The 25,446-nt window shown below is 43.2% G+C and overlaps 1 protein-coding gene across 4 annotated transcripts in view; it reads right to left on the bottom strand.

Annotated features, from left to right (window-relative positions):
- SPHKAP (SPHK1 interactor, AKAP domain containing) overlaps positions 1–25,446 on the bottom strand; it is a 123,798-nt gene that overhangs the window by 72,063 nt on the left and 26,289 nt on the right. For all 4 annotated transcript variants that reach the window (XM_019533014.1, XM_019533017.1, XM_019533015.1 and 1 more), the window contains exons 2-3: positions 19,533–19,635; positions 5,542–5,652 (exon numbers count right to left, since the gene is read on the bottom strand). In XM_019533014.1, the coding sequence (XP_019388559.1) occupies positions 5,542–5,652; positions 19,533–19,616 (195 nt within the window). In that variant the 5' untranslated portion in view covers positions 19,617–19,635. The remainder of the gene's footprint in view (positions 1–5,541; positions 5,653–19,532; positions 19,636–25,446) is intronic.

The raw sequence follows: 25,446 nt of genomic DNA, 5'->3' as shown, positions 1-25,446 counted from the left end.
GAAGCGGGACGGTCCACTGAGTACCCCTCCTCTCCAGGGGACATCCGGGGTTCGGGGTCCCACGGTACGTGGTACACTCCAACCCTTACAGCCATTACAGAGACTAACTTGAAAGGCTGACAATTCATAAAAAATATTCCACTTTTTAAAAAAGTTTATCCATCTGTTGAAAACTCAGAATTAACTATGGGTATGTATGAATGTTGTCAGGGCTGGCTCACCATTTTAGGTGAGATTTCACATTGGTAAAGAAGACTAATTAAACAATGACTTTGTAGTTCTCTGGTTGCTAATACAACAGCACGTAAAACAGCCTGCTCTAAAAGTGCTGAGACCACTGCCATATGGATCCATGACACAACAACTATAACAGGGATGTTTATGCCCATTGCTTTTTAATGATTTCTGCTACTTTGACCCTCTGTTTTATAAGGTAGTGGGCCAGTCTATTTACTTACACTACTTTCTTCTATCATGGTATTCTTTTGGACATATTCTGCTGCCCTCCCGGAAGCCTGTGGCCAATGAAAGCAGGATTGAACACACATTAACCATTTCAGATTGTACAACAGTACTGTCCTTTGTTCCAGAAAAGCAAGGGGTGTGTGAAGGGGTTGGGGTAGCGGGGTGGATTGCTCTCTAGGGCCTTTGTTATGTAAGCCCTAGAGGGAGCAATCTGAAGTGTACCTATGGCCATGGACACACATAACAGAACAGTTTAAATGCTCCTTAAACCCAACGTGGACAGGACATACAAGCCTGTTAAACCAGTTTAAAGCTCCCTGTGATTCAACAGTGTAACTGTAAAATCAAGTAATATTAAGTGCGAGTCAAGTTGGTGTTATGTGTGGACACAAAGCATTCTATGACGTGTGTCTGGTTGGTTCTCCAGATATCTTGCAGTGCATGGCTCTTCACATCACCCTGCTCCTGCAACTATGTAGCCACAACTCTACTGTAACAACTCTACTGTCCCCTCTTTTCTTTATGCTGGCAGTTGTTACTTTTTAAAAATGTACCAAACACTTGCACTGCTTGGTCAGTAAAAGCTATCTTTCTAACAACCATCTTTGTCCTCACTTCCTACTTGAGCACAGCCACTCATTATGCTCCCCCTTTCTGCCACCTCCCCTTCCCCCAAGTCTTTCCGGGAGACAAAAAGCACAGGTTCAATCCCTCTGTGGCAAGCACACTGCAGACTTCAATACATTTTGATAGCCTGCAATTGACTGAACTTGTGTAGGGGAGAAAGGAAAGCAGAAATGAAAAAGCTCCCAGCTACAGGTTACTCACACCCTGGGATCCCCAGAGCACAGGTGCAGGGAAACTCTGTCCTCCCCACCCCCCAATCCCATCCCCAGTTCCACATGAGATGGGTTGGCCTGGGCTGGGCAGGGTTGGGTGCTTACTCCCCCATCCTGGTCTCAGAGCCACAGCACTTGACCTAATTGTGAGCTGGTTCCTAATCAAGGGACATCTTGGAAAGATTCAATTGTTATGTGTGTCTGCAGAGATTTGGCCCACTAGTTTTGTCTATTCATGGAAGCTACCAATTTTACTCTAATGTAGACCACTAAACAGAAAGTACTTTAGCTGTCTCAGAGGGAGGGGGAGGATTTACAATGAAAGAAAAAGTGAAGTAGATCACCTCTAAGACGCAACTGTTTCCACAACATACTGGCCTTTTTTATTAAGCACTTTAAAAAAGTAATGGAATCCCATATACATCAGAAAGATGCATTCTTTTTAATCAAATCCTCACTGCCTCTATTAATGAGAAGCTTGTCACAGTTTAGCTAAAATGATTAAGGTTGGCATACTTGCCAGCAAATGTGGGGCAGCCATGAGTCTATTTTTTATTTGTACTAACTGTGCTAATCTGCAGTGGGATATAATGAACAGAGACTGTGTTAGGATTATTTTTACATGGGATATGGGTAAGAAATAAAACCAGGTTGTAAGTAGTGCTTACACTCAAATAAAGAAAGTTGAATACTTAAATGGTAAACTTTTACCAATGTTTTACCAGTGTCTTTCTTACCTATTTACAATTTTGTAAACCTATAAATAATATTGCATATTAAAGATAAAAAATATGTGGTTTTGCCACCACACATTGACAGGAACAGCTTCTGCTATCCCTGTAGAAAGAAGTTAATATATGGCCCCTTTAAGTAGGATCTGTTCCACTGGTTAATGTCAGTTAGGAGTGAACATATCATGTATTTCTCTCCCCTCTTACCTCCTTTCTCATTATCCCTGTTTCTAGGTCTTCCCAAAGTCTACCACCATGAGCAGCTGCCTTGTATGGGCGACCCTTGCCAATCATGGGGGAAACGTTCTTGTATCCCCTGTGAATGGCGAAATCCATGAATAAAGCACTGTGTTCACGAACACAGTGCCCCTAGCGGCTGGAGGTGGGAGCACGGCTCTGGCAGGAGCCCAGCGGCAGCAAGCATGGAGCTCCTGAGGAGCTCCTGTAAGTGTATTTAAAATGTGGGTTCAGCATTCAAGAATACTTGAAACTGTGAATGCTGAACCCACAAATAACAAGGGTTTTCCGTATTGTGTTAGCAGGAGTACTGGGATTGGACTAAGTACCTTCTTTACTCTAGCACTCTTGTGGAACTAGGATTCAAGGTTGCTTCCTGTCCATTTCCATTTTTGTGTTCCTTTTCCCCCCTATGGTGAACAATTGCTTGAAACAGCTTCAAAATAAAATTTTCTTTTAATACTATGTATGTTCCTTTTATACTTCATGAGTAGAAAACAGTTTCCATGTCCAATGAAGAGTGAGGACAGTTTAAAAAGTAGATTTATGACTAATCAAGCCACATAGCAGTAAAACTGCTTTCTATTCCCCTTTTCCATGTCTTGTGTATGTCTTCTCCATGTCTTGTGCATTACTTTAATTATAAACTGCAGGTTCACCCAAGCACTAGGATTTTCTTCTGCAAGCTGCAAAAGCTGCTGCTTTCCAGGTATAAGACTGCTTTCCCTTTGTGCATGGAGTTTAGTACCATTGAGGACCCTTCCACATACAATACGCAGCCTGGGTGGTAGATTGCTAAAACATAAACCAGTTTCAAAATGGCTGGAACTGGTTTAAGATAAACCCGGGTGAATGTAGTATCAGACTAAACTGATTTAGGTCAAACTGGTTTATGAAACTTCTGTCCCAGACCCCTTCCTGGTTCAAGTTAAATCACAGTCCCCCGGCATCCCAGGATGCTTTGCAGCTTCAGGCTGGGCTGTGCCGTCTGCTACAGAAGGCAGGGTTGGCCATGTACCTCTGCTCCCTAGCTGAAGCACTGAGGGCTGGCCGACAAGGAGGTGGGGGTGGGAAACCAGCTGGGTCTGCCAGGGGCAGGAGGGGATGGGGGGGCACAACCCCTGCCAGAATTTTCCCCACTGGAGCAACGGCGGCAAGGCATGGGGCAGAGGCAACAGCCTGAGAGGGATTGCCTCCCCAGGCAAACCCCAGCTGGGGTCTGGGGTCTTGGAAGGGCTCTAATTCCCCCTTCCCCAGCTCAGTGTACCGGTGCCAGGAGAGGGTCCGAGACTGCTTTACTTGCTAGGACCAAAGAAAGCAGAGAACTACATTTACATTATAAAATGGCAGGAGACCAGCAGAATCCACCCCCTCCCACCTCTGTCAAAGATTGAGGCAGGAAAGCAGTTGATAAGGGGTGGGGGAGCAGGCATAATTCCCCTCAGTTCCCCCAGGCCATTGGGGAGGGGGGAAGAGGCTGGGGAACCTGGGCTGGAGGGACTGGTCCCCTGCCACCTGGCCCTGCAGGACCAGACTAAGAGGTGAGAGGTGTTGGCAAAGACGGGGCACAATCATAACAAATATGTGCTGGAGATAGAGCTAAGGGAACAGGAGAGGGACTGTTTGGCCTGGTGTGAGCAAAAAAAGCAGAGAACTACATTTACATTATAAAGCAGAACCTGAAAAGGTGGGAGATAGGAATACCCAAGAGATGAAAGACACTGAATGCATGAGATTCCTGCCAAAGGTGCTATAAGTGACAAGCATACTAATGTCAAGGCACCCAAGGGGGAGAAGGGGGTGCAAGTGCACCTGTAAAAACCCAAGGAGAGATGAGGCCTATGGGATCTCCACTCCAACACTAAGACAATCTGCTGATTCCCCAAGAAGGACTTTCTGAATACCTGGCTGTGAGGAGACCCGCTGACCTCAGGATTACATAAGACTAATGCAAGGCTTTCTCTTGTCTGTTTTGTTTATTTCAATTTTAAAGTAAACTAAGTTGTGTGTGCTCTCAGTGTGTTTTACCTGGCTGTATCTTAGCTTAGGCGGAGATTTTTGGTTGTTCTCTGTTGTGTGCCTGAGGTTGCAAATTGCTGTGTTCAATACATAGTCGCTTCAGAGAAAGGACCATTCTTAATCAAGCTTTTATTAATTCAGTGCCACTACCTTTCCACCCCCTGCCCCCGGCAAGGGCTGCCCCACCCCCCTTGAGCGGGGAGCAGGAGGAGCAAAGCCTAGCTGGTACTACCTTCCCCCCCACCCCCTCCCAGGCAGACCCAGGCTAGGCCAGAGAAGGGATTTAACCCCCCACCCTCCAGCATGCTAGCCGCTGGCTGGGGCCTGGCTACATCCCCTCCACTCTAACAGGAATGGGAGAAAAGTCTTGGAACTTCAGTCCCTTCCCTTTAGCAGTGGATGGCAGGCTGGGAGGTATACTCTAGCGCCCCCCCCCCCAGCTTCTGGCTTGAGCTACTACAGGTGTGTGTTTGCATTTCCTGAATCAAAAGTGAATGTCTGTTCACTTGCTTCTTGGTTTAATCTCTGCAGCTTAGACTAACTTGCAAAGACTGAGTCAATTCAGCCTTGGGCTTTTTGACTGTCTGTACTTAGCCCATTTGTTTAGCTGTGTTAACTCACATTTTTAACTAGAAACTTAAAATATGGAAGAATTCTGTGTGTGTGGGGTACAAGAGCCTTCCCCTTACCTAACATGGAAAGAGGACTTTTTAAATAATTGTGTGGTTTTTTTAATCTTCAGGAGCATTCAACAGAATCTTAAACATCTGCTCTTTTCTTATCTATTTATGACTCAAAGTGTTTCTCTTATTGTCATAGCTTTCTTTTTGTTTCTCTTTCTGTAGTCAACTCTGTGATTCCAAATTAAATGCTTATGTATACAGGCCAAATTCAGGTAAGAATGCTTTGCACTTTCAAGCTTGCCAAACTTTATCCCAACCATGCAGTTAGTCCAATAACTGATACCATGCACAAAAATCCTTGCATCTTGCTAATCTCCAAGTAATATTTCTACACTATACCATATACAAATCTGCACTTGTATTTTGTTTCAGCTGCTCATCTCAATATTTAACTGGAAATCCTAAATATAGATAGGGAGACCTAGTGGCAATTTTTATTAGGTAAGTGACAACTACTACTACTTTTCAAAAAGCACACAGCATTATGACCTCATTAAGACAGCTTCTTCCCCTCACAGCACTTACTGTACTTTTCCCCACATGAATTTAAAGTTTCTGAGTACTTACTGAGGCGCAACTGTTTTCGGACTTGTCTTCCAGAAAGCCGATCCGACATGGTGTCCTCTGATTCTGGAGCCAGTAGTCTGTTGACTCTAGCAGACTGTTGCTGCAGAGTATCTGTTAAAACAGATGAATTTTACTTAACCCCCAAAAGCCATCTGAGACCGAGTATGCACCCTTCAAAGTCAATGGGAGTCCTGCATGTGACTTCACATGGTATAAGACCAAGACCCATGCTCCTCTTGAAAATACAAGGTACCAAAACTGAAATGAAATGATGCTGCCTCCTTCAAAGCACTATACATATATATTTTTTTAAAGATATCTGAAGGTAATTTTGGAACCAACAAATACAAGCATTTTCCGGTAGGTTGCTGGGGACTTTCGCTTGGCTGAAACTGACAGACATGAATGGTGAAAAAGTAATCTGGGTTGTTGTGCAGGATTTCTGGTACGCAGGGTTATAATTTGTTTCTTATAAAGGGGGGAGTAACAATTCTGTTGGCTTTCATGCTGAGGATTGTTGGCTTTCATGCTGAGGACTGCAAGTGTCCTGAACACTCTTTATAAATATTTCTATCTGACTGCTCCTTCAAGAGGTTATAGGTAGGTAAGCATTACTTGTAGCCAGTCTGAAGACAGTAGAGGGGGTTTGCCATTGACTTCTGATAGAAAAAAAACTCGCCCCTTGAGTCAAACTTCAGTCTTTACTTACAACCCAGTGATTTTGTGTTTTGGCCAAATGAAACACAAGCAATTGAGCCTTTTTAGCTCCTCTATGCTCTATTGCTAAAGACTATTTACAGTGGTTGTAACAGTCAAGGCCCAGCAAGGTGGATGCTTTAGAATAGGATGCATCCCTTAAGATGCTGCTCCTGTCAAGCAAGGAAACAACAACCAAAAGAGCCAAATCTCCTTTTTATTAGAGAAATCTCAATATACTACATACCTTTCAGTACTAAAACTTTTTCAGGCTGTTACACTTAATGTAACACAAAAGTTATTTTTTCCTTTAAACATAGCATGACATTTCATTAAAATTATTCTTTCTTTAAGCACAATGGGCGCGTCTACATGAGATGCTTACTGTGCATTAGCCTAAAAATACTGCACAGTAGTGTGGTGGTTAACAACCATGCAGATAGCCTGATAACATTGCCCAGTAGGCTAATGCACAGTAAGTTTCACAAAATAACTGCACCGACACTGCTGCACATGCATGCAATTAGTACTTCTAGCTACTGTGCATGCAATTAGTACTTCATTAAGGAAGTACTAAACTAAATGTACAATAACTAGGGTACATTAATGAATGCATAGACGTGCCCAGTGAAATCTGTCTCATACTGACACAACACATGTGGAGCATGCCAAGTTGAGAGAGAACAGCACCAGTATGTGATTACAGCTGTTGAGCAAGAAGGTTCTCAATCTCCTCATAGGGCAGGTACAGACATTCAGGGCATTTACACATGTACTTTTTTCCAGCGACGTGCTAGAGAACTGCAGCTTTGCAGCAGACTCGATTAATCGCACCACTGTGCAGACAATGGCAGTGGTATGCTTTTGAACTAAAACACCTCTGAGATGTTTTAGTTCAAAAGCATGCCACCACCATTTTCTCAGTGCTGATATGCATTTCACCACTTATACAACTGCATGCATCTTGGCGCTGGGTGCTTTTCAAAGTACCTGGTGCTGCGACACATGCATGTATAAAAATGCCCTCAGTTTCTGCTGGGAGAGTTGCTGTTCTCCCACAAGAAACCATGAGTGTAAAGATGTTCAGGATTTTTCTCTCGGAGCAAAGATGGCTGCTCCGAGAGAAAAATAACACCTGGAATCAACCAGGGTTAAATCTCTCCTGGAAGTTTTTCTTCTGGGAAAGTGAATGTCTGCACAATTTACCCTTCTCTAGCCTCCTAAGATGTTTGTACATGCCACAGGGGTCTACTTCAGTTTAATTCTCCCTAAATTGAAGCAGTGGGTCTTTAAAAACACCGCTTTAATTTAGGGTGAAGTAAACCCCCATGGCACATACACAAGGGTTGGGCCTGACCCTTACCTGCCTCTCTGGCAGCAGGGAGGGGAGGGTGAGCTGCAGAGGGGGGCTGGTGCTTCCCTCGGTGGCAGTGGAGGCACCCACCCACAAGCACCTGGCCCGAGGAGTCCCAGAGGGCACTGCAGCTGTGGAGAGAATTGCCAGGCCTCTGTGCAGCTCAGAAAGGCAAGCAGGCTCCAGGGAGAGGGGGGGAAAAAGATCAGGCTTGCCGCTTTTTGTTTTTTTCCTTCAGTGGAGCCTGCCTGCACAGCCCCTAAGATGTACGGGGCCCAAGTGCTTCCCTCCATGGCAAACCCTGGAGATGTTTTATTTTGTTGCGTCCCAAAGTCATTTAATACACATTACACCACTGACATATACAAACAGCTGCACCATTAAAACGGTGCTAAAGGGCATTAAGCCACTCTGAAGGCCAGTTTTGTGGCATGTACAAATGATCCTAGAGTGCTTTCCTCCCATCCCCTGCCTCCCTGAAGGGACACTGTGTATTGCTTGGGCAGGATTCTACTCCTTCAGGCAAGCAGGAAGCAGAACATGCCCTCTTCACAATCCCACATTGTGCTGCAGGGAAACATGGGCTCACTCAGCGTGCCAGGGAAGCCCTGTGCACTGCTGCCATCTATCACCAGGCAGACTCCAGGGATACAGGGGGCCCCTGATTACACAGCATCAGCACTGCAAGCTCTCTGCTCTTCAAGCACAATGTCTATTCATGTGTCTCCAAGGAACTCGGTTATGATGGTAAAGGCAGTCCACTTAAAACCTTCAGTAGATTGGCACCATGCTAGTGATGCTACATCTTCTAACATTCATTGTATGTATGATTTATTATAGGTTCCTGAAAAATGTAACTAACAGTTGGGATAGTTATTTTGGGTCCTTATGTGTATATACTAGATCCTTTGGCTAAAACACAGGAAAAATTAACAATAAACATAAAATTCACTCCAAAGAACACAGATGTAAACAGTCAGTGGATTGGGGAACTATTTCATCAAAACTCTTCAAATATTTGTCAGCTATATGTGAAACAGGCAAATGGTAGCGGCATTCTGTTCCCACAACCCCTCTTCTTCCTATTTAAAATACATTAGGATTTTTGAGGAGGCAGGAAAGATTATTCCTTTTTAACTTCTATTAAATGCAGCCTAAAAAATAATAATGGGAAAAAAAAGGGGACTTATAATTTAGCTTTCAAAAATGGAGCTGAAGTGTTGCACACAAAATGTATGTCTCTGGTAGTGGTGGGCAAAAATGGTCCTAGACTGGATTTGGAGCTGATGCTTGCACTATCATTGATGCTCTGAAACCTGGAACTGTCAGTCTTCCTGATACCATGACCTATGGAGATTCTCATCTCATCCTCGGCTGTGCCATACTGTACCATACTGGTACTTGTGAGGGAAATGGTGAAGGACTAGAATCGTCACATACACAGTTGGCTCCAAGTGAGTTCTCCTTATGGCTCACTGGGTTTTTTTCTTAGCCAGTACACTGCTATAGCAGGATATGGGGGCCATGGTAGGTGGAGGAAGGGGAAGGCGAAGCAATGAGAAAGCCTCTCTTAGAATATGCCACAATTTGAGTAGTTTTCTGCACCACCAACCTAGTAACTTCTTTCTGCTGCAGGTTTTTTTCTATGCCAAGGGTGACTTGGCCCTAATACTTTTTAAAACAATTAGATGGTTTCAGAAACAAGAATAACAACAGCAATGACACCAGCTGTATCTTGTGTAGTTATCATCATAATGCAAGGGTGACAGGAATCAGATCTGGCAAATAGTTTCAGATATTATTCTGATTTCTTTTTAAATTACAGGTTTCCTTCACTTTATGTGGGTTTTTCATGTGCAATTTCACTCATATGTGATGACCCTTTTTATACCAAAAATGTATTTTATGTGAGGTAAATTCACTCTTAAGCAATTGGTGTGGTAGAAGCCCGCAGTCAGCTCCTTTGTGTGGTGCACTGGGGGAGTGATGTGCACCAAAATACAATCTCCTGTGTGGATCTGTGCTCCTTGCTCATGGTCTGCACCACGTGTTTCTGTAGTTGCCATCTCCATTATGACAGTGCCCTGGGCTTGTGTGTACTGTACTGTCTCCAGTTGGTGAGTATCAAAATTGTCTTGTAAAAGTGGTAGAAGTGGGTCTGGGGGTCAGTACAGTTGAGGTCTTAGAATGTATCCCTGTTTGTTACATTTAATGTGGGTTCCTTTTATATGAACTGGAGTTATGTGCTGTTTTCCAGGAATGCATGTACACCATAAAATGAGGGAAACCTGTACACCGAAAGAAAGTAGGCACTAACTAGTGCCTCAGCTTTGTTTATAAAATAATAAAGCACATATTTTAAAACTACACGTTTGCTACCATATTTGCAAGAACTGATGCAGTATCTTGCTTTAACACTGTGCTGGGATAAAATTACAAAATAGCTTTTGACTGTAATTTTATTGTATTAGAATGTAGTTCAGTGTTCAAACAAAACATACTTGTTGGGGAAAACACCTACTTCTGAGCTCTGAATAGTCTGTCATTATTGTGAAGCCTTTCTACTAATGCTGCATGAAAAACAAAGAAACAAGTAAGCGGGAACAGTACTACTGGGTACTGAGTGTGCTGTACACTTGTCTACAAAAAGTATGTCTAGGAAATACACTTGGTCAAGTAAGACTTATCTGTGGTACACTGGGCCTCATTTGTGCTATAAATCCATCAACCCATTTTTGTTACAAAAATGACCCAGTATCAAGCAATTCCAAATAATATAAAACTAACCAAATAACCATTGAGTGGCAGTTACCTCTCCATAGGCTGAGAGGTTTTCAGGATTAAGCTTCCCTCCTCCACTTCCTCCTATCATTGTTGTGAATGATCCCTGGAATGCTTCCCTTGCATTGATATTAGTTTTGACGAAGTATTCCTGGAGATCATGAGCCTGCTATCCCTATAAAGCTACACTGAACCCACCTACCTTCAGATTATACTCCTGAAGTAGGTCTTTTGTGTGCTAAACTGTTGTGAAGCTTGGAAACGTGTCTTTTTCCCTACTTAGTAGTCCTTGGCCTGTCCAATTACTCAGCCTATTTTGATTTCAAGGTAGCTTTTAGGCCTATCAGCTTGGACGGAGCACCATGTTCATATGGCTCTGCTACCTCAGTGGTGGAGCTAGCTCAGTTGTCACTGCATTCATACCCTTAGCTATTCTTCACATTTTAAAAATGTTAGTGTTTGCTTTGTTCTTAGCCTATCAGAAGGAAAAAATGCATTTACTGTCCCTGAGTTCTGGTAGTCATGGCCCTTTGTTAGGTAAATACCTCTTCTGAATAATTGGAATAGATCACTTAATATGGTGCCAAATACTCATTGGTTATAAAAACCAGCTTTCCTCCTCCAGTGAAGAGCCTGTATAGCCCCTGGTCTCCTGGCCTGCCTCAGTGCCCAACACCTCATATAATCATTTACAGCTGGATAAAGTAGATATAGACTATTCCACAAATTCTAGATGGAAGACTGTACAGTTATGTGACGTGTGTGCAAGCAACAATCCAAAGTACAAGCAAAACAGTGGAGAATCAGACTTAGAAACTTTTAACAGTACAGTTTCATTTAAAACAGAAACCAAGCCATCTCTACTAGCACAGTGCAACAAAACAAACATTTTTTAAAGAAGGAAATGAACAATAGTAACAGTCTCAATGCAGTTGCACTGAGCAAGGATAAAGTCTATCATAATGCCTGCTCACACCAGGTGCTCTATGGAACAGTCACAGACTTGCCCTTCCATAAAATTAAAAATAATCTGCCTGCTTTAAAAAAATACAAATTCTATAAAGAAAAGCTGAGAAAATAAACTGGATAAAAGAAAAGCAGTAAAATGAGAAAAATAAGGGTGGCAGTAGCGAGAAAAAGACTGGTGAGAGGAGAAGCAATAAAAGGGCAAAAAAATACATTTTCCTCTACACTTAAATTGCAGAGAAATTCCTTTGTTTATCAGAACATAGGAATGATCATGTTGGATCAGACTTAAGGTCTTTTTAATGCAATATCCTGTCTCTGACAGAGGCCAGTACCAAATCATTCAGAGAATGAGGTAAGAACCTAATAGTAGGCTGCTGTGGGATAATCTGCCCCTACACGGTTCTCATCCTAATGGTTATACATTTGGCTTAAGACTAAAAGCACAAGTTTATATATCCTTCCTGAGGTTATCATTAATGATGATAAATCTGGATGTTCTTAATATCTGTATGATATCCTCAAAGCAGGAAGCAATTTAGAAAAGGACAGCATCTTTATCTGTAATTTGCTCAATAAAATTCAAAACAGTCATCCATTTTCTTTATAGAGAGACTGGAAATTCCAGCACTTATGTATATGACTTCTCAGTCCTGTCTCCATGGCTTTCATCAAGCTATACTGAATTAAAAAAAAAATCTTATTTGGTAGTCCGCAGACTTCACCCACTTTCAGAACTTATACTCAAGAGCTGATGTGTTCACTGCATGTCAGAATTAAGTCTCCTTTTAACTCAAATGTTCCTAGAGGTATTAAAGTACTCTTTACTCTTTTTAAACTTTCTTAAAAATCATGGCTATGATTTAATTGCTTGGTTCTTTCTACCCTTAACTCAGCCCTTCTCTCAGAAGCCATTGGGGCTAGGAACAGCCATTCAAAAAGCTGGAGCCTGAATTGATTCAACCTTTGCAGGTTAGTCTAACCTGCCTAGGCTGAACCGGTTTGTAACAGACCAGACATGTGGGCACATGTCTGCAGTTGCTCAGGCCAGGAGCCGGGGGTGCTAGAGCATTTAATTCCCCCCATCTACCCCACCAGCAGGGACCTGAGCCATGTCAGCTGTGTGTTCCTCCTTCGCTGCTGCAGCAGCAGGGCACCATGGCCCCTGAGGCAGAGGAAGGCAGAGAGGAGGGTTAGTCTCCCCTCTACCACACTGGCAGCTGGGTCTGCCCACCGTCATTGCTACGCTCGCTCCCTGTGGGGGAATAAGCCCCCTGCTGTCCCCTCCACCAGATGCCAGAAGGAGGGGGAATAACCCCTGTCGCTATACCTCCCAATGCTGCTGCAGCCCCTGTCATAATGTGGGGAGGCGTGAGTCCCATCCCAGCTGGGGGCTGTGCTGCGGGGTGAGCAGAGCTACGGCACGCTCCACATAGCAGCACTGGGACCCAGAATGAGCCAGAGCCCCTCTAGTGCTGCCACCGCTGTGGCCCATAACAGCTTTCCTTGCCCCACAGTACAGCCCCTCCCATCAGTAAGAGGCTTGCTCTTGGGGAAACTCCCCCCTTGTTGCTACAGTGGCCAGGTGGGGGCACAGCCAGACACCACAGGCTAGCAGATTTGACCCGTGGAGGAGCTTTGCCTGCCCCCTGGCAGGTCCCTCAGTCCTGCTGGACCATGGCACCACGCCCTGGGCATGCAGCTGGGCTGGGGCTGTGCACACTTATCCCTGCCGGTACTGCAAAGCTGGGGCTAGCAGTGGTGGTGGCAGTGCGGGGGTGCTCTGACCCACCCTGGAACCCAGTGCTGCCGCATGCAACTCACTGCAGCTCTGGCCACCTTGCAACATGGCCCCCTGCTCCCCCTCATTATGACAGGGACTGCTGCCCCCATCAAGGTCCCTTTCCCTTGCTGCTGTAGCAGCCAGGTGGGGGCACAGCCAGATGCTGGTCTGCAGGGCCCCTTGGGAGGGGAGCAGAGGGGAGGGGGGCAGGGTTGGGGGTTATTCCTCTTCCCTTTGGTATCCAGCAGAGGGGACAGCAGGAGACTATTCTGCCATAGGAAGCGAGTGTGGCTGTGACTGTGGGCAGACCCGGCTGCCACTGGGGTACAGGGGAGTCTAACCCACCTCCCTGCCCCCCTCTGCCTCGGGGCCATGGTGTCCCGCTGCTGCAGCAGCAACAGGGGAGTGCCTGGCAAACTCAGCTTGGGTCCCTGCCAGTGGGATAGAGAGGGAGGAATAAATCCCTCCCTGGCCAGACCCTCACCCCTGCCTGTCCCTGCTTGGGCTGGAGAGCAGAGGAGTGGGGCCAGCCTGACTGGGCTGGAGCAGAGAGCATGCCAGGATCCTGGGAATGTCTGGTTTAACTTAAACCAGGAGGCGATCTGGGAGAGACACTGCATAGACTGGTCCGAGCCAAATCAGTTAAGTCTGATACTACATTCAACCAAGTTTATCTCAAACTGGTTTCGGCCGTCTTGAAGCTGGTTTATGTACACTGAATGTCTGTTCTGTTACAGGTTTAAACCAGTTTCTGATCACTTAAATCAGTTTATGTGTAATGTCTGTCCATAACCTGGGGGTCAGGAGACACGATGTGAGACTGTTGAACAAGAGATCTGGATGCTAGTTCTGGCTGTCAGAATTTGGGCAAGTCAGTTCCTCTCAATGTCCCACGCACAGGGCCTTGTAACCATTTAATACACTCTGGAATGTGAAGTGTTAAGAGCAGTTCTTGTTCTTTTAGCTATAGTCAGAGCTCCCAGTAATCTACATCCTAACAAAGTTCTAATTAGGGCTTCACAATATGTTGTCTTCCCTTTCTCTCCTGCCTTTATCTAAATTTATCTATAAAATAAATCTACAAAAATATTTATACTTTTCAGCAATATTTAACCTAAGGCACTGGATATGGAGCCAGAGTTCTTTTTATACTCAACCTCTTTCCTGTATGAGGTGACCATGCTTCTTGTCATCCAAATCACCCTCCTTGGGAACTCTATTTTAAGTGAAAACACATGTTGCTAGCCCTGAAGTAGTGGGGCTGTTTGGTAATCCTTCAGAATTAATGCTTGGAAAAAAGTCAGATTTATCATGTTTGTGGTCATGCACTGACTAGTACAACGGTGGCCAAACTGGCTTGTGAGCCACATGCGGCTTGCTGGCACAGTATTGCGGCTCTCTGGGGGACAGCGTTGCCCACTTCTCCCTGAGGCAGCTCCGGGGGCAGCGCAGCCCAGCACTTAGCCCGGGGTATGCTTCCCACAGGCAAAGCCGGAGTGGCTTGGCGGTGCAGTGGAGGGATGGTCACCTCCGCTGCAGGTTGCTCAGCCCCCTCCCCCCACTCTCTGACTTCAGTGGAAGATTGGATGTGGCTCCCAGGGTGAGTAACTCTGGCCACCCCTGGAATAGCACAAGATAAGCTGACTGGTACACTGAACTTCTTGCTGGTTTGTTATTTGTATTTATATGCAATTCTTTTCATGGAGATGAGGATAGAAAAGAAGACATATTCATATGAAAGACTGATTTGAAAGCAAAGTCAGGACTCCATTCTTAGCATGGGCAGATTCAGGATTTTGTAAAGGATGCTGCAGGAGCTAGTGCTGCAGGATTGGCTGCAGCCCTGCTTTCAGCTTCCCCCTCTGACTGCCCAGAAGTCAGTCAGGGACAGTGGCGGCAGCAGCAGGGGCAGGTGGGCTCTGGGGTGGGGGTGGGGAGGGCAGACATGCTGCTGAGCACAAAAAAGAAAAAGGAGGTGGGGAATTTCTACAAGATTCGGGGACTTAAGTCCTTGACTGCTTCTCCCAAGGCACGGCCTGAAAGGGAGTGCATGTCACTGTGGTACTGCATCCCACCTCTGGATATGTCTCTGTTTTCTAGTCAATCAGATGAGCTGAATTGCAACAGAAGGAAAACATTCTCTTGGACATTTGGACCAGATTCTGCCCTCAGAACCGTATGCATGCATCTGGTGCAGAATTTGGTTCCACCTTTGGAAATGCAGGGAAGAATGCAATATGTACACATCTCAGGAATATCAGAACAGATGTTAAAGAGAAAACTCTCCTTTTGGTTTAGAAAAAGGCCCAGGATCATAGGTGTTTTTTTGAGGCCATTTGGATTGAAAGAGGTAGAGAAGCTGACAAGAAGAAAAAGACTATTTATGGAGAGGAATGTGGTAAATACTTGACTGCTGCTTCTATAGAAGAAGCAGGCCTATTGTCCTCTCTGTCATCTAAGAAAGTTAATCAAAGCTTGGGGCTGGATTGCATCTCCCAAGGAAAAGGATGGATGAGGATCAAAGATGCTATGGAGACATGGGGTGGGACATCTATCCCACAGATCTCTGTGGCATGGTTCTATGGAAGAAGGAAGATGCCAATCAGGACAGCAAATGGGAAACCCTCATACATTCTTCCATTGAGGTAGGGGATCTCTGCAACAGGAACCTCAGGAATATTTTTACCCTCAGACCTCTCTTCTATTGCTTCTGAGAGGGAATAATCTGAAACACTGTGTGAGTAATGTTCACTAACAGCCTTCCTGTAGTGCCTAATATGCAGTGATAGGAACTGCATGAACACTGGACTTTTCTGATCAGTATCAGTTAACACATCATATGGCATGATCCATATCCATATGCATTCTGTTAGATTTTAAAAGACCATCTCAGGCTTGATCTATGATCTCTTTACTTACAATGTGTATAAACTTACTAGAATCTTAATGTTGAACGATTTACTATTGAATTAAATTACAGACCAGTCTGACTTGTGTATGGCCATAGAAATTTTTCTGAAATCACAGAAGTTGCTTTAGCTTTATAGTGGTTTAACTGAAAGCAGAACTTGATTCAAATAATATCCTTATGTGCAGCAGCATATACACTGTGTATCTGGTATGTAGTGGAATCATCACATTTGGAAAACAGTGTATGATGCAGATTTATCCTGAATTTAAAGTGAAATAAGCAGTAATTCATTGTTCTAAAAAAAGTTTTCCATTCCCATCATGGGCACCCTCTCCCCCCATACACCAGGGCAGCCAGAGACAGCAACAACAGTGGGAAGGGAAGGGTAGAGGAGGTGCTGTTGAGCATGGAGGGGAAGGGAAAGGAGAGTTCTCACTTCAGAGACTTGAAAAGATCTCTGGCTGCTTCTCCAGCAGTGTGCTCAATTGAAAGGGAGGGTCTGCCTTAATTCCTCTAGACCAGGGTGTCAAACTCATTTGGCCCTGTGGATCAAATGCAGGTTGATTGGGCTGGTCTTCTGGCTAGGCCAGGACTGACCCCCTGTGCAGCAGTGGGTCCAGCCTTCGTGCCGGATGCAACACATACTGGTCACAGGGCTTGTTAGGAAAACACCACACGAGATGGGCATGGGGACCATGCTGCCCATAATATGAGCTGGACCCAGTGCTTCAGGTAGCACAGGGCGTCAATCCAGGATGCTGCCTGCAGCCCACACTCTGGACCCCCTGTGCCATGTGCAGTGTGGGTCTAGCCCTCATGCCAGAAGCACTGCATACCCCATGTTAGGCTTGCATGCTGCATGGTGCCTGCTGCGCACAGTGCTGGGACTGGACTGGCTGCACATGCTGCATGTGGCACAGGTGGCTGGGGGAGGGGGCAACGCTGCATGCAGCTCCCTGTCAGACAAGCCCATTGTGCTGGTTCTGGCACAACCCAATCCTGACTAATCCTGGAGCCAGCATGCAGGGCTGGGCTGGCAGGATGCTGCATGCAGAATGTGCCTTGAACTGTTCCTCTGTGCTGTGTACAAGGTGTAGCATGCAATGCCAGGGCCAGTACATGGGGAACATCTAGTGACCCACAGGCCAAATTGTACTGCTTCACAGGCTGCATTTTTGCAACCTGGATCTAGTCCATCAGCATCATTCAATGTTGTGAGTCTGAACTAAACTGCCCCCTAGCAAAGCACAGAGTTGAAAAGTCACTCCTCCCCAGGGAAGAATACTGCATAAACATTCAGTTTAACAGCTTCCTGCTCCCTGATTAGATCATTAGACATTTAAAATAAGTAAATATCTACAATTGAGACAACATCAAAAAGGCTCTGCTCTGCAAATAAGACATCTGCATGTTCAGGCCTGATGATCTTAATTTCTTCGGTTAATTACTACTCATCAAAAAGATACGAAAGTGGTGCATGCAGAATAAAATGAGATATCAAGGGGTGTATCTCCTGAATACTTTTCAGCTCAGTCTAGGCAGTAACAGTCAGCATCTCATGCTGCCCTAACAGGAACTCTTTATGATAAAAATAGCTACTCAGACCTGCTACTGGATGGTCTCGAATGCCTAAATTGCTCTCTGCCAATGGGAATCCAAGGCAGCTCCAATCCACCAGTAATTACAAATTTTTATTAATCTTTTTTAATTAACATAATTATGAAAGAGAGAGTGTTGTACTGACTTGATCTTTTATATACTTTTATCCACAAGGAAACAGTTCCAGAAGAAAACAGTTCTGTAAAAAATGCTATTAATATGGATGAAATGTCAACACTTGGACAAGAGCAGGACAAAGCTGAATTGCTTCTTTTAGCATGACTGTGCAATGAAAAATTAGATTCATGGTTTATAATTGAAAGCATAAATGCAAGGGTGTGGGCAGATGAAACATCGCTATGTTACAGGTGAGGGGGTTACCCTTTAAAACTCTGAAGCAAGCTCAGTGTCTTTGGAGGTACAAGACTGATCAACTGAAAGGTAAGGCCATATACAACCGCAACATAACCTTCTCATCCTCTGCATCCTGACAGTGTTTCTCAGTTGCATGTAAGTAGCTGCTTCTCAGGTTAATGGTGTACATTGCTTTGTTAGTATTCAATATTCTTTACTATTTTTACTGACAGACAAAATACAAGAAGTATCAAGATATTATTTACACTTAGTGGTAAACCTGGGGTTTTTCCCTCTAAAAATAGGGAATGAACTTGCATATAAACTAACCCAAATAAATTAAAACAACATACTTCCCTTTCCCATTAAGATCTCTGCTATGGCTCTTAGCTGCTGCCCTGTGTTGGAGATAAGTTGGAGCTGCTCTGCATCAGAAGAAGCACTGGTTTCAAAGAGTTGTTGAAATTTCACTGTAAATACCTGTTTGAGCAAAACGCTTTCTCGTTCTCAGTGTGAAAACTACCAAAAAAGCAAAATGTACAGTAAGTTTCAACTTTTCAGGGTGTGTGTGTATATGTATATTTTATACAAAATTATTGTTTTTCAAGAAAGCAAATATATATAATTGTTTAATAATAATATTTAATAAATTTGTTTGTTTTTTTGAAAAACAACTTTTGCCCTAAATCTGATTGCAGGAGCAGGGAGCAGTTATGGGAGATGTGAAAGAATTTTGCTAAATCTCTTGTGAAACTGGACTCTTTGAACAAGCTATTGAGTTCTCCCTCTAAGAAGGAAGCACTGTTTAAGCTGTTCCTGAATGGCCATGGGCTGCAAGCCTCACCTCTTCTAAGGCTTTCTGCTAGCATCCTCCCCCTTACGTCCATATCACCACGACAAGAGTTGTGATCCTGCTCTACAAAACATTACATGCATTTCAGTATGGTATGAGGTTCTTCAGTAGTGTATTCTCATTCAAGCTGAAATACCTGCATGTATAAATAAATATCAGTCCTGCCCACATCCATCCACATTGTTTCTAGCTTAAACTTAACCTTATGTCAAATAATGAAACATGAACATTTTGGTCCCTCTGTCTCAGAAGTATGTTTGAACCCTTTTCTACATGTGGAACATAACAAATGGAGTCAGAGAAGGTGGTTAGGTTCGAGAGCCTTGTCTACAGGGCTGGAACCCAATTACAGTACAGTTCCGAGAGCATTTGTACTACCTATTGCTTTTATTTCCTTGCTTCAGGTAAAAAGGGAAAAAAAACTAGAAAATTACCTATGAAAAATTATCCTTGCCACACATGTATGTAAAATATTTCTAGGGTCAGAAATCACTAACCAGCATAGTCTGGTCAAGTAAGACTGCAAAGTCCTACAACAGCACAGCAATTATGATGTTTATTTTTTTTCCCTATCATTACTTTTTGATTTTGCATACAAAATTGTTTTGTAATCCCTGCCAATGCAAGAGCTAAATTGCAGAGCTGCAGTGTTGGCTAGATTGGCATTTGTAAATAATGTAAATTTTAAATTTACCTTCTTACATGCTGTGACACAGCTGCCCAAACTGCTTCCTGAACTGTCTGTGCCGCTTCCTTGGTTTTCTGAGACTTCATACATCAGTGGGCATTCAAAGTTGCTGAAGAAAGAGAACAATAACAACAAAATCCTTCCAATGACTCATCTATGTAAATAAATTAAAATGACTGCAAAAATACAGCTCAATTTCAAGAAATGTATCTTAGCCCAGACTTCACCAAGTTCTCTGTAGGCTGATACTGCTAGTCCTGAGCTGTCATACTGTGATTATGAAATGGCACCCTGAAGCCTTTTTAAAGAACAGAATACAACACGTAACTGGACATAATCACGTATCCTCATCTTTAATGATATATGATAAAATGTAGTGCTATCACCTCTTTCTAAGCAGAGTTTTGAGAGCAAATGACATGCTTGGAAGACTAATATAAAAGAAAATGCATGTTGTACCTTATTACCTGCCTGGCATCTGAGAACTGAGTTAAAGAGCATTTATTAAAATGCACTGAATACAATGGGATTGACTGAATTACAAAGTTCTTCTCTCTCAGAGATTCCTGAATTTTTTCTTTTATTGCATATTCCTTTCCAGATTTACCAGCTGCCTGCATCCTGCTACCTTCATACATATAATATTTTAACCCCTTAAATGCCAATTATACTGAAAATGAAATCCACTGTTACACAATTTCTCCCGCATACCCCCCAGAGATGACTTGCATACCCCCAGGGGCACGTGTACCACAGTTTGGAAACCCCTGGTCTACCTGGTTTGTGGAACTGTAGACTTACAGCAGCAATGGGAGTTGCACATAGATTCTGTGTTATGTCTTGAGTTCATGCTGCTCAACTCTGCTTACTGAAGGAACATGCAGATGTGAAAGACAAAGTCATGCAAATCAGGCTCCCCAATCACAGTATTTATACACACAGCTGATACTAATCGTCACACATTGCTTTGGATTAGCTTAATTAGATCCTATAAAACATCAGACCTCTATCTAAATAATAATTAATATCAAAGCATAGTAAGTTAACTTCAGTGAAGTCAAACTAAATCTCTCTTCCTATGCATAATTTCAAACTAGCTAAGGATCATATGGTACAAAGGGCCCATCCCTGCCAACACTTACCACCAATGTCCAAAAGGTCTTTATGGTTAACTGTATTTCTGACTGCACTAAAATGTATGCAATGTAATGCTATCTACTGCATTTGCTCAGCAACATCCCTTAAACAGCCTTAGAGACACATAAGTCAGAAAGACCTGACCCAAAGCATCCTTGTTAGAAATCAGAATCTGGCACTGCATTTTAACTGTAGGGCTACGGGTATCTATATCAGAACACAGGAAACATTTGCAAGGAGTTAAAGTGCTGGCTGTAATAAAAGCACATCTCTTATTATGGGCCAAAATGCAAAATGATAGCTTCTAGTTTTGTATACTAAATACTTTTAAAAAACAGTGACCTTGATGACTCTAGCCCTAATAAAAAAACACATCTGCACGTAAAAGTAATTATCATCCTTGCAGACAGATGTAGTAGATGGTGTTGTATCAAAATTCCCCAGGTTATTACTGAAAAATATTAATCTTGTGAAACAGTATCAACAAACTTCAATTTTCCACCATCTCTAGCAAATCTTACCAGCTTATGAAAAGTTGCTGTTGATGTTCAGTAATTGTTCCTATATAAGGAATGTGCCCAATAAATACTAAGAGCCTATTATAGTTTTTATTGAAGTAATCCTATTAAAGCTTACTGCTTTTCGTTACGATCCTTATTTTCAGCATTTTGCACATACACAAAATGTTGATCCACGAAAGAAAATAATCTTGGTGAAGTGAACTGAACTAATACAGTGAGCTTTCATAATGAAATTGACTTCCAGCTATGCCATACTAGATCTGCAATGTTTTCCTGATAATGGGACTGAGGACTAGCAAAAAATGAATGCCAAAAGAAACTTGAAATAAAATTCTAGGACAAGTAACTCCACCAGCCCTTTAGGGTTGGCAGTCTTGAAAAGTTCTGAAAAACAGATATGAATCACCAAAGATTAGGTATTTGTATGTTATCCAAAGTTCATTAAATCCATTGGAAGCTTTTCCTCTGTGTTCTATCCTTTTTCATTATTCCATCTCTCCCCCAAAACTCAGCTTTCTGTGAAACTTTCTCCAAACTTAACCAGTGCTCTAATGGACTTCAGACATACACAACTGGACCCCAATGACTCCCATATGCTTTTCAATTTTTCCCTATGTTTTCCTCTTCTTTCATGGTTGATAACAAGGCTTGAAGATCATGCTTTATTACTCCAGCTTGTTTTCCAGTCCACTTTGTGTAAATCTGTAACCTTAAAGTTCTTGCTTCCCAAGGCAGGAGATACCTGAGCTGGCACTGTCACCCTTTATGAGTAGGACATAGCTGGAGACCACTACCCAATGAAAGGTGTCTTACAGACCAGCCTAAATCTTGCCTTGAATTTGGCAGGTAAAAGATATAAGGCACTGCTGGAAGTCAGAGAATGGTAATTAACTAGATCTATGTAAGCTTGATGGTTGAGGATCAACTCAGCAATTCTTCAACATAATACACAGCAACACTACATAGCAATTCAAGACAAGAAGCACATGATATCTCCCTGATCAAATCCAAGGGCAAAATATAGGGATGCATAATGTGATACATATGGGAATTTAACTATGACAACAATTTTTATATGATAACACTATAGTTACAATTTAGCATGTCAGGCCAAAGTGTCTGTAAATACCTCACATTATACTGCACAGATTACCTCTTGAAATGGAAAATCATGGTCATGTTTATGCAGCACTGCAGACAGGTTAATTAGCATGGGGTAAGCTAACTGGCAATGGCACTTAGCAAGGCCCTACCTGCAGCAATTCATGAACCTAGCAACACTGTTGCTGGCTCAAGTGGTAGCCTATGTAGCAGGTGTTTGTAGGTATCCTGCCTGGCCCAGGAAATATTCCATGTGGACATGCCCTTATTCTTATGGAGTATCACAGAACCTATCATGAATGTAAGGAGCCATGACCTTTGTTTCTTGTCCAATATAAATGACAGCGTTTCTAGTAGTGCATCAGTTCCTACTCCAAAACTAGAGTGTTTTGGTCCAGTAATGATTCAGAGGGTAGACTCCCAGACACTAAACAGGTAATGCCCCTTTGCAGATCTATGCATTTCCCAGAGAGCTCCTATGTAGGGTGGGTGTAGTGCTTAGAAAGGTATTATAGGAAGAAATTGCCTAGCAATCACTGACTTAAGAAGGTTGCTTCTTCTCTGATGTTCAGAGACATGAGAGGATCATAGTGCAAAGTAGTCTGATGGCCACCTAGAATTACTCAGCCTGGGTACAACAATGTGGCAAATGTCTTATAAATTTGGGGCTGGATTTAGTAATGGCATGTTATAAAGGGAAGAGTTCAGAGTTATGCTTCTGTATTTGAAACAATTCTCTTTTGTGCATTGAAATATATATATACTTGGGGGACACACACACACACACACACACAGGCTGAACTAAATAAAAAAAGATTAGGAACAAACCCTATAAGCAACTAACTAAATCTAATGACCCTCAAGTTGAATTTTTGCTACTTTTAATATAGAATTTAAATGGTTTTACTTTTTCTGAGTAAACCAAGCCATGAAGAACACGACGAGCTTGTGTGGGCTCCCAAAGGTGAACCTGGGAACTCAAAAGGATCAGTCCCTTCTTGAGTCCTCTGACAAACCTTTATATTCTGAAAATCTGCTCCTTCGCTGCAGCCGGCCATCTCTGTTGACTAATGGGAGGCCCTGTCACCTTCAGGACAGTTTGTTCACCAGAGTACAGAGGTTGAACTTGAATCTCTTCCCAGTCATCCAGTCAAAGGCCTAAAATAATCTGGCTCTCCATGGGTACTGTTTCCATCTATGAAACATGTTCTATACCAATGGGGGGGGGCAAACCTTTTTTGCTGGCATGCCAAAATTAGCCCCATGCCCTCCCCGAGTGTCACTCTCCTTCTCCTGTTTTATCTGCTGTTTCACTTTCTGCTCCCTGCTCTATCTGCCATTGTCATGCCATCCCCTTCCAATTTGCTATGTGCTACCTGTGGTATGTGTGCTATAGGTTGGCAACCCCTGCTCCATGCAGCATGTGCTGCATTAGCAACTTGAAGTACTGTTTCCGTATGGCTTGAGGTCAATGATTAGCCAGGACTTATGCTACACTGATCCCAGTTCAGCCAAGGGTCTTTCATACACTTACCCTACCTAGGCAACTTTACTCTGATATAATTCCGCTAATTTACACCAGGAATTAATTTGATCCTAATCTGTTTGTAGGAAATGAATGGCACAAGGAGACTGACCCTTCATTTCACTGAGGGCTTTGAAAAACTGAACTGCGTTTGTCAAGAATTCCCAAGAGGGTTAGCCTCTGAAATAGTTTCCTTGATTCATTTATTTTCTCCATGGTACTTTTGTACTTGCTAGATGTCATAAGGCTTCCCCTGAGTTGCAGGCATTTGAATTTATTCCTTTGTCCTGACAAATTTGTTAAAGAAATAATAAAAAAAATCTTGCACACATAATGCAGAATTCATCTTACTGTCCCTTCAAAGAATTCAATAATGTGGGATGCAATATTAATGTGATCTGTATATCATTAAATAAACAAAGGAGCAGATCAAGCTTGGGGCCTTTCCAATAGTGATCTTAGACTATCTTAGTTTTATCTAGCAAGTATTAAATGTACATTTTCTTAGAAAAATTTCTGGGTACGGGGGAAAAAAACGTGAAATGTCAGTGCTATGAAAAACCCAAAGTGGGCATGTCTACACATGTAATTATTGCACATAAATAAAACTCTGGAGCTTTTTGCTCCCAAGCATGCCATTTGAAACACTGAAGCACACTCATGCCCCACCCAGCTGAGTCAGCATCTACATGTATACTGCTGTGCACAAAAACACTCCACAGCAGGGTAGTTAGTACTCGTATTTACAAGTACCACCCTGCTGCAGAATTTATTAGTTTTCTGCGCTCTAATAGGGATGCATGTGTAGACGCTGAGATGTTTACTGAGGAACTAATTAGTCAGCTCTTCAGTAAATGGCTCATGAAGATTTGCCCAGTACGTCTCTTTCAAGAAAGGCAATAGGTGAAGCATTCAGGCTAGGGACAGACATTACACATAAACCATAAAACAGTTTAAGTGATCAGAAACTGGTTTAAACCCATAACAGAGCAGAAGTTCAGCGCACATAAAATGTTTGAAAATGGCTGAAATTGGTTTGAGATAAACCTGGTTGAATGTAGTATCAGACTTAACTGATTTGGGTCAAACCAGTTTATGCAATGTCTCTCCCAGACCCCTTGCTGGTTTAAGTTAAATCAGACTCCCCCAGCATCCTGGCATGCTCTCTGGGCTAAGTGGGACTCTCTGCTCCACAACAGAGCTTGTCCCTCCCTCTGCTCCCTAGCTGCAGCTCCAGCAGAGACTTGCAGGCACAGCAGCGTCTGCTTGGTTTCCTCCTGCTGTCCCCTCACCACTCTTTGCTAAGCAGGAATTCTCTGTCCCTTCTGCCCTACACAGACACCTCAGGATTAGCTAGCATGCCACATGCTGGCTACGGTTTGTGCTGTGGCAGACAGCAGTGTTGGTTTAGGCCTTTTTGGAGCTAATCAGCAGTTCAGCTGGTAATGTCCCTTTGTTCCTTCTTTAAGAAGAGTTTGAAGTAATGAGAGGCTCAGGCTTTTAGAATGTCTGTCTCTAGCCTCAAGATGCAGTATTCATACTTATAGGTCCTTGGGCCCGCACTGTTCAACATCTTCATCAGCGATTTGGATGAGGGGGTAAAAAGCACCCTGTTCAAATTTGCTGATGACACTAA

The sequence above is a fragment of the Crocodylus porosus genome, unplaced genomic scaffold, assembly GCF_001723895.1.
Source record: "Crocodylus porosus isolate Cpor-Errol unplaced genomic scaffold, CroPor_comp1, whole genome shotgun sequence".
Classification (NCBI taxonomy): Eukaryota; Metazoa; Chordata; order Crocodylia; family Crocodylidae; genus Crocodylus; species Crocodylus porosus.
This window is presented reverse-complemented; position numbering and strand designations above follow the sequence as displayed.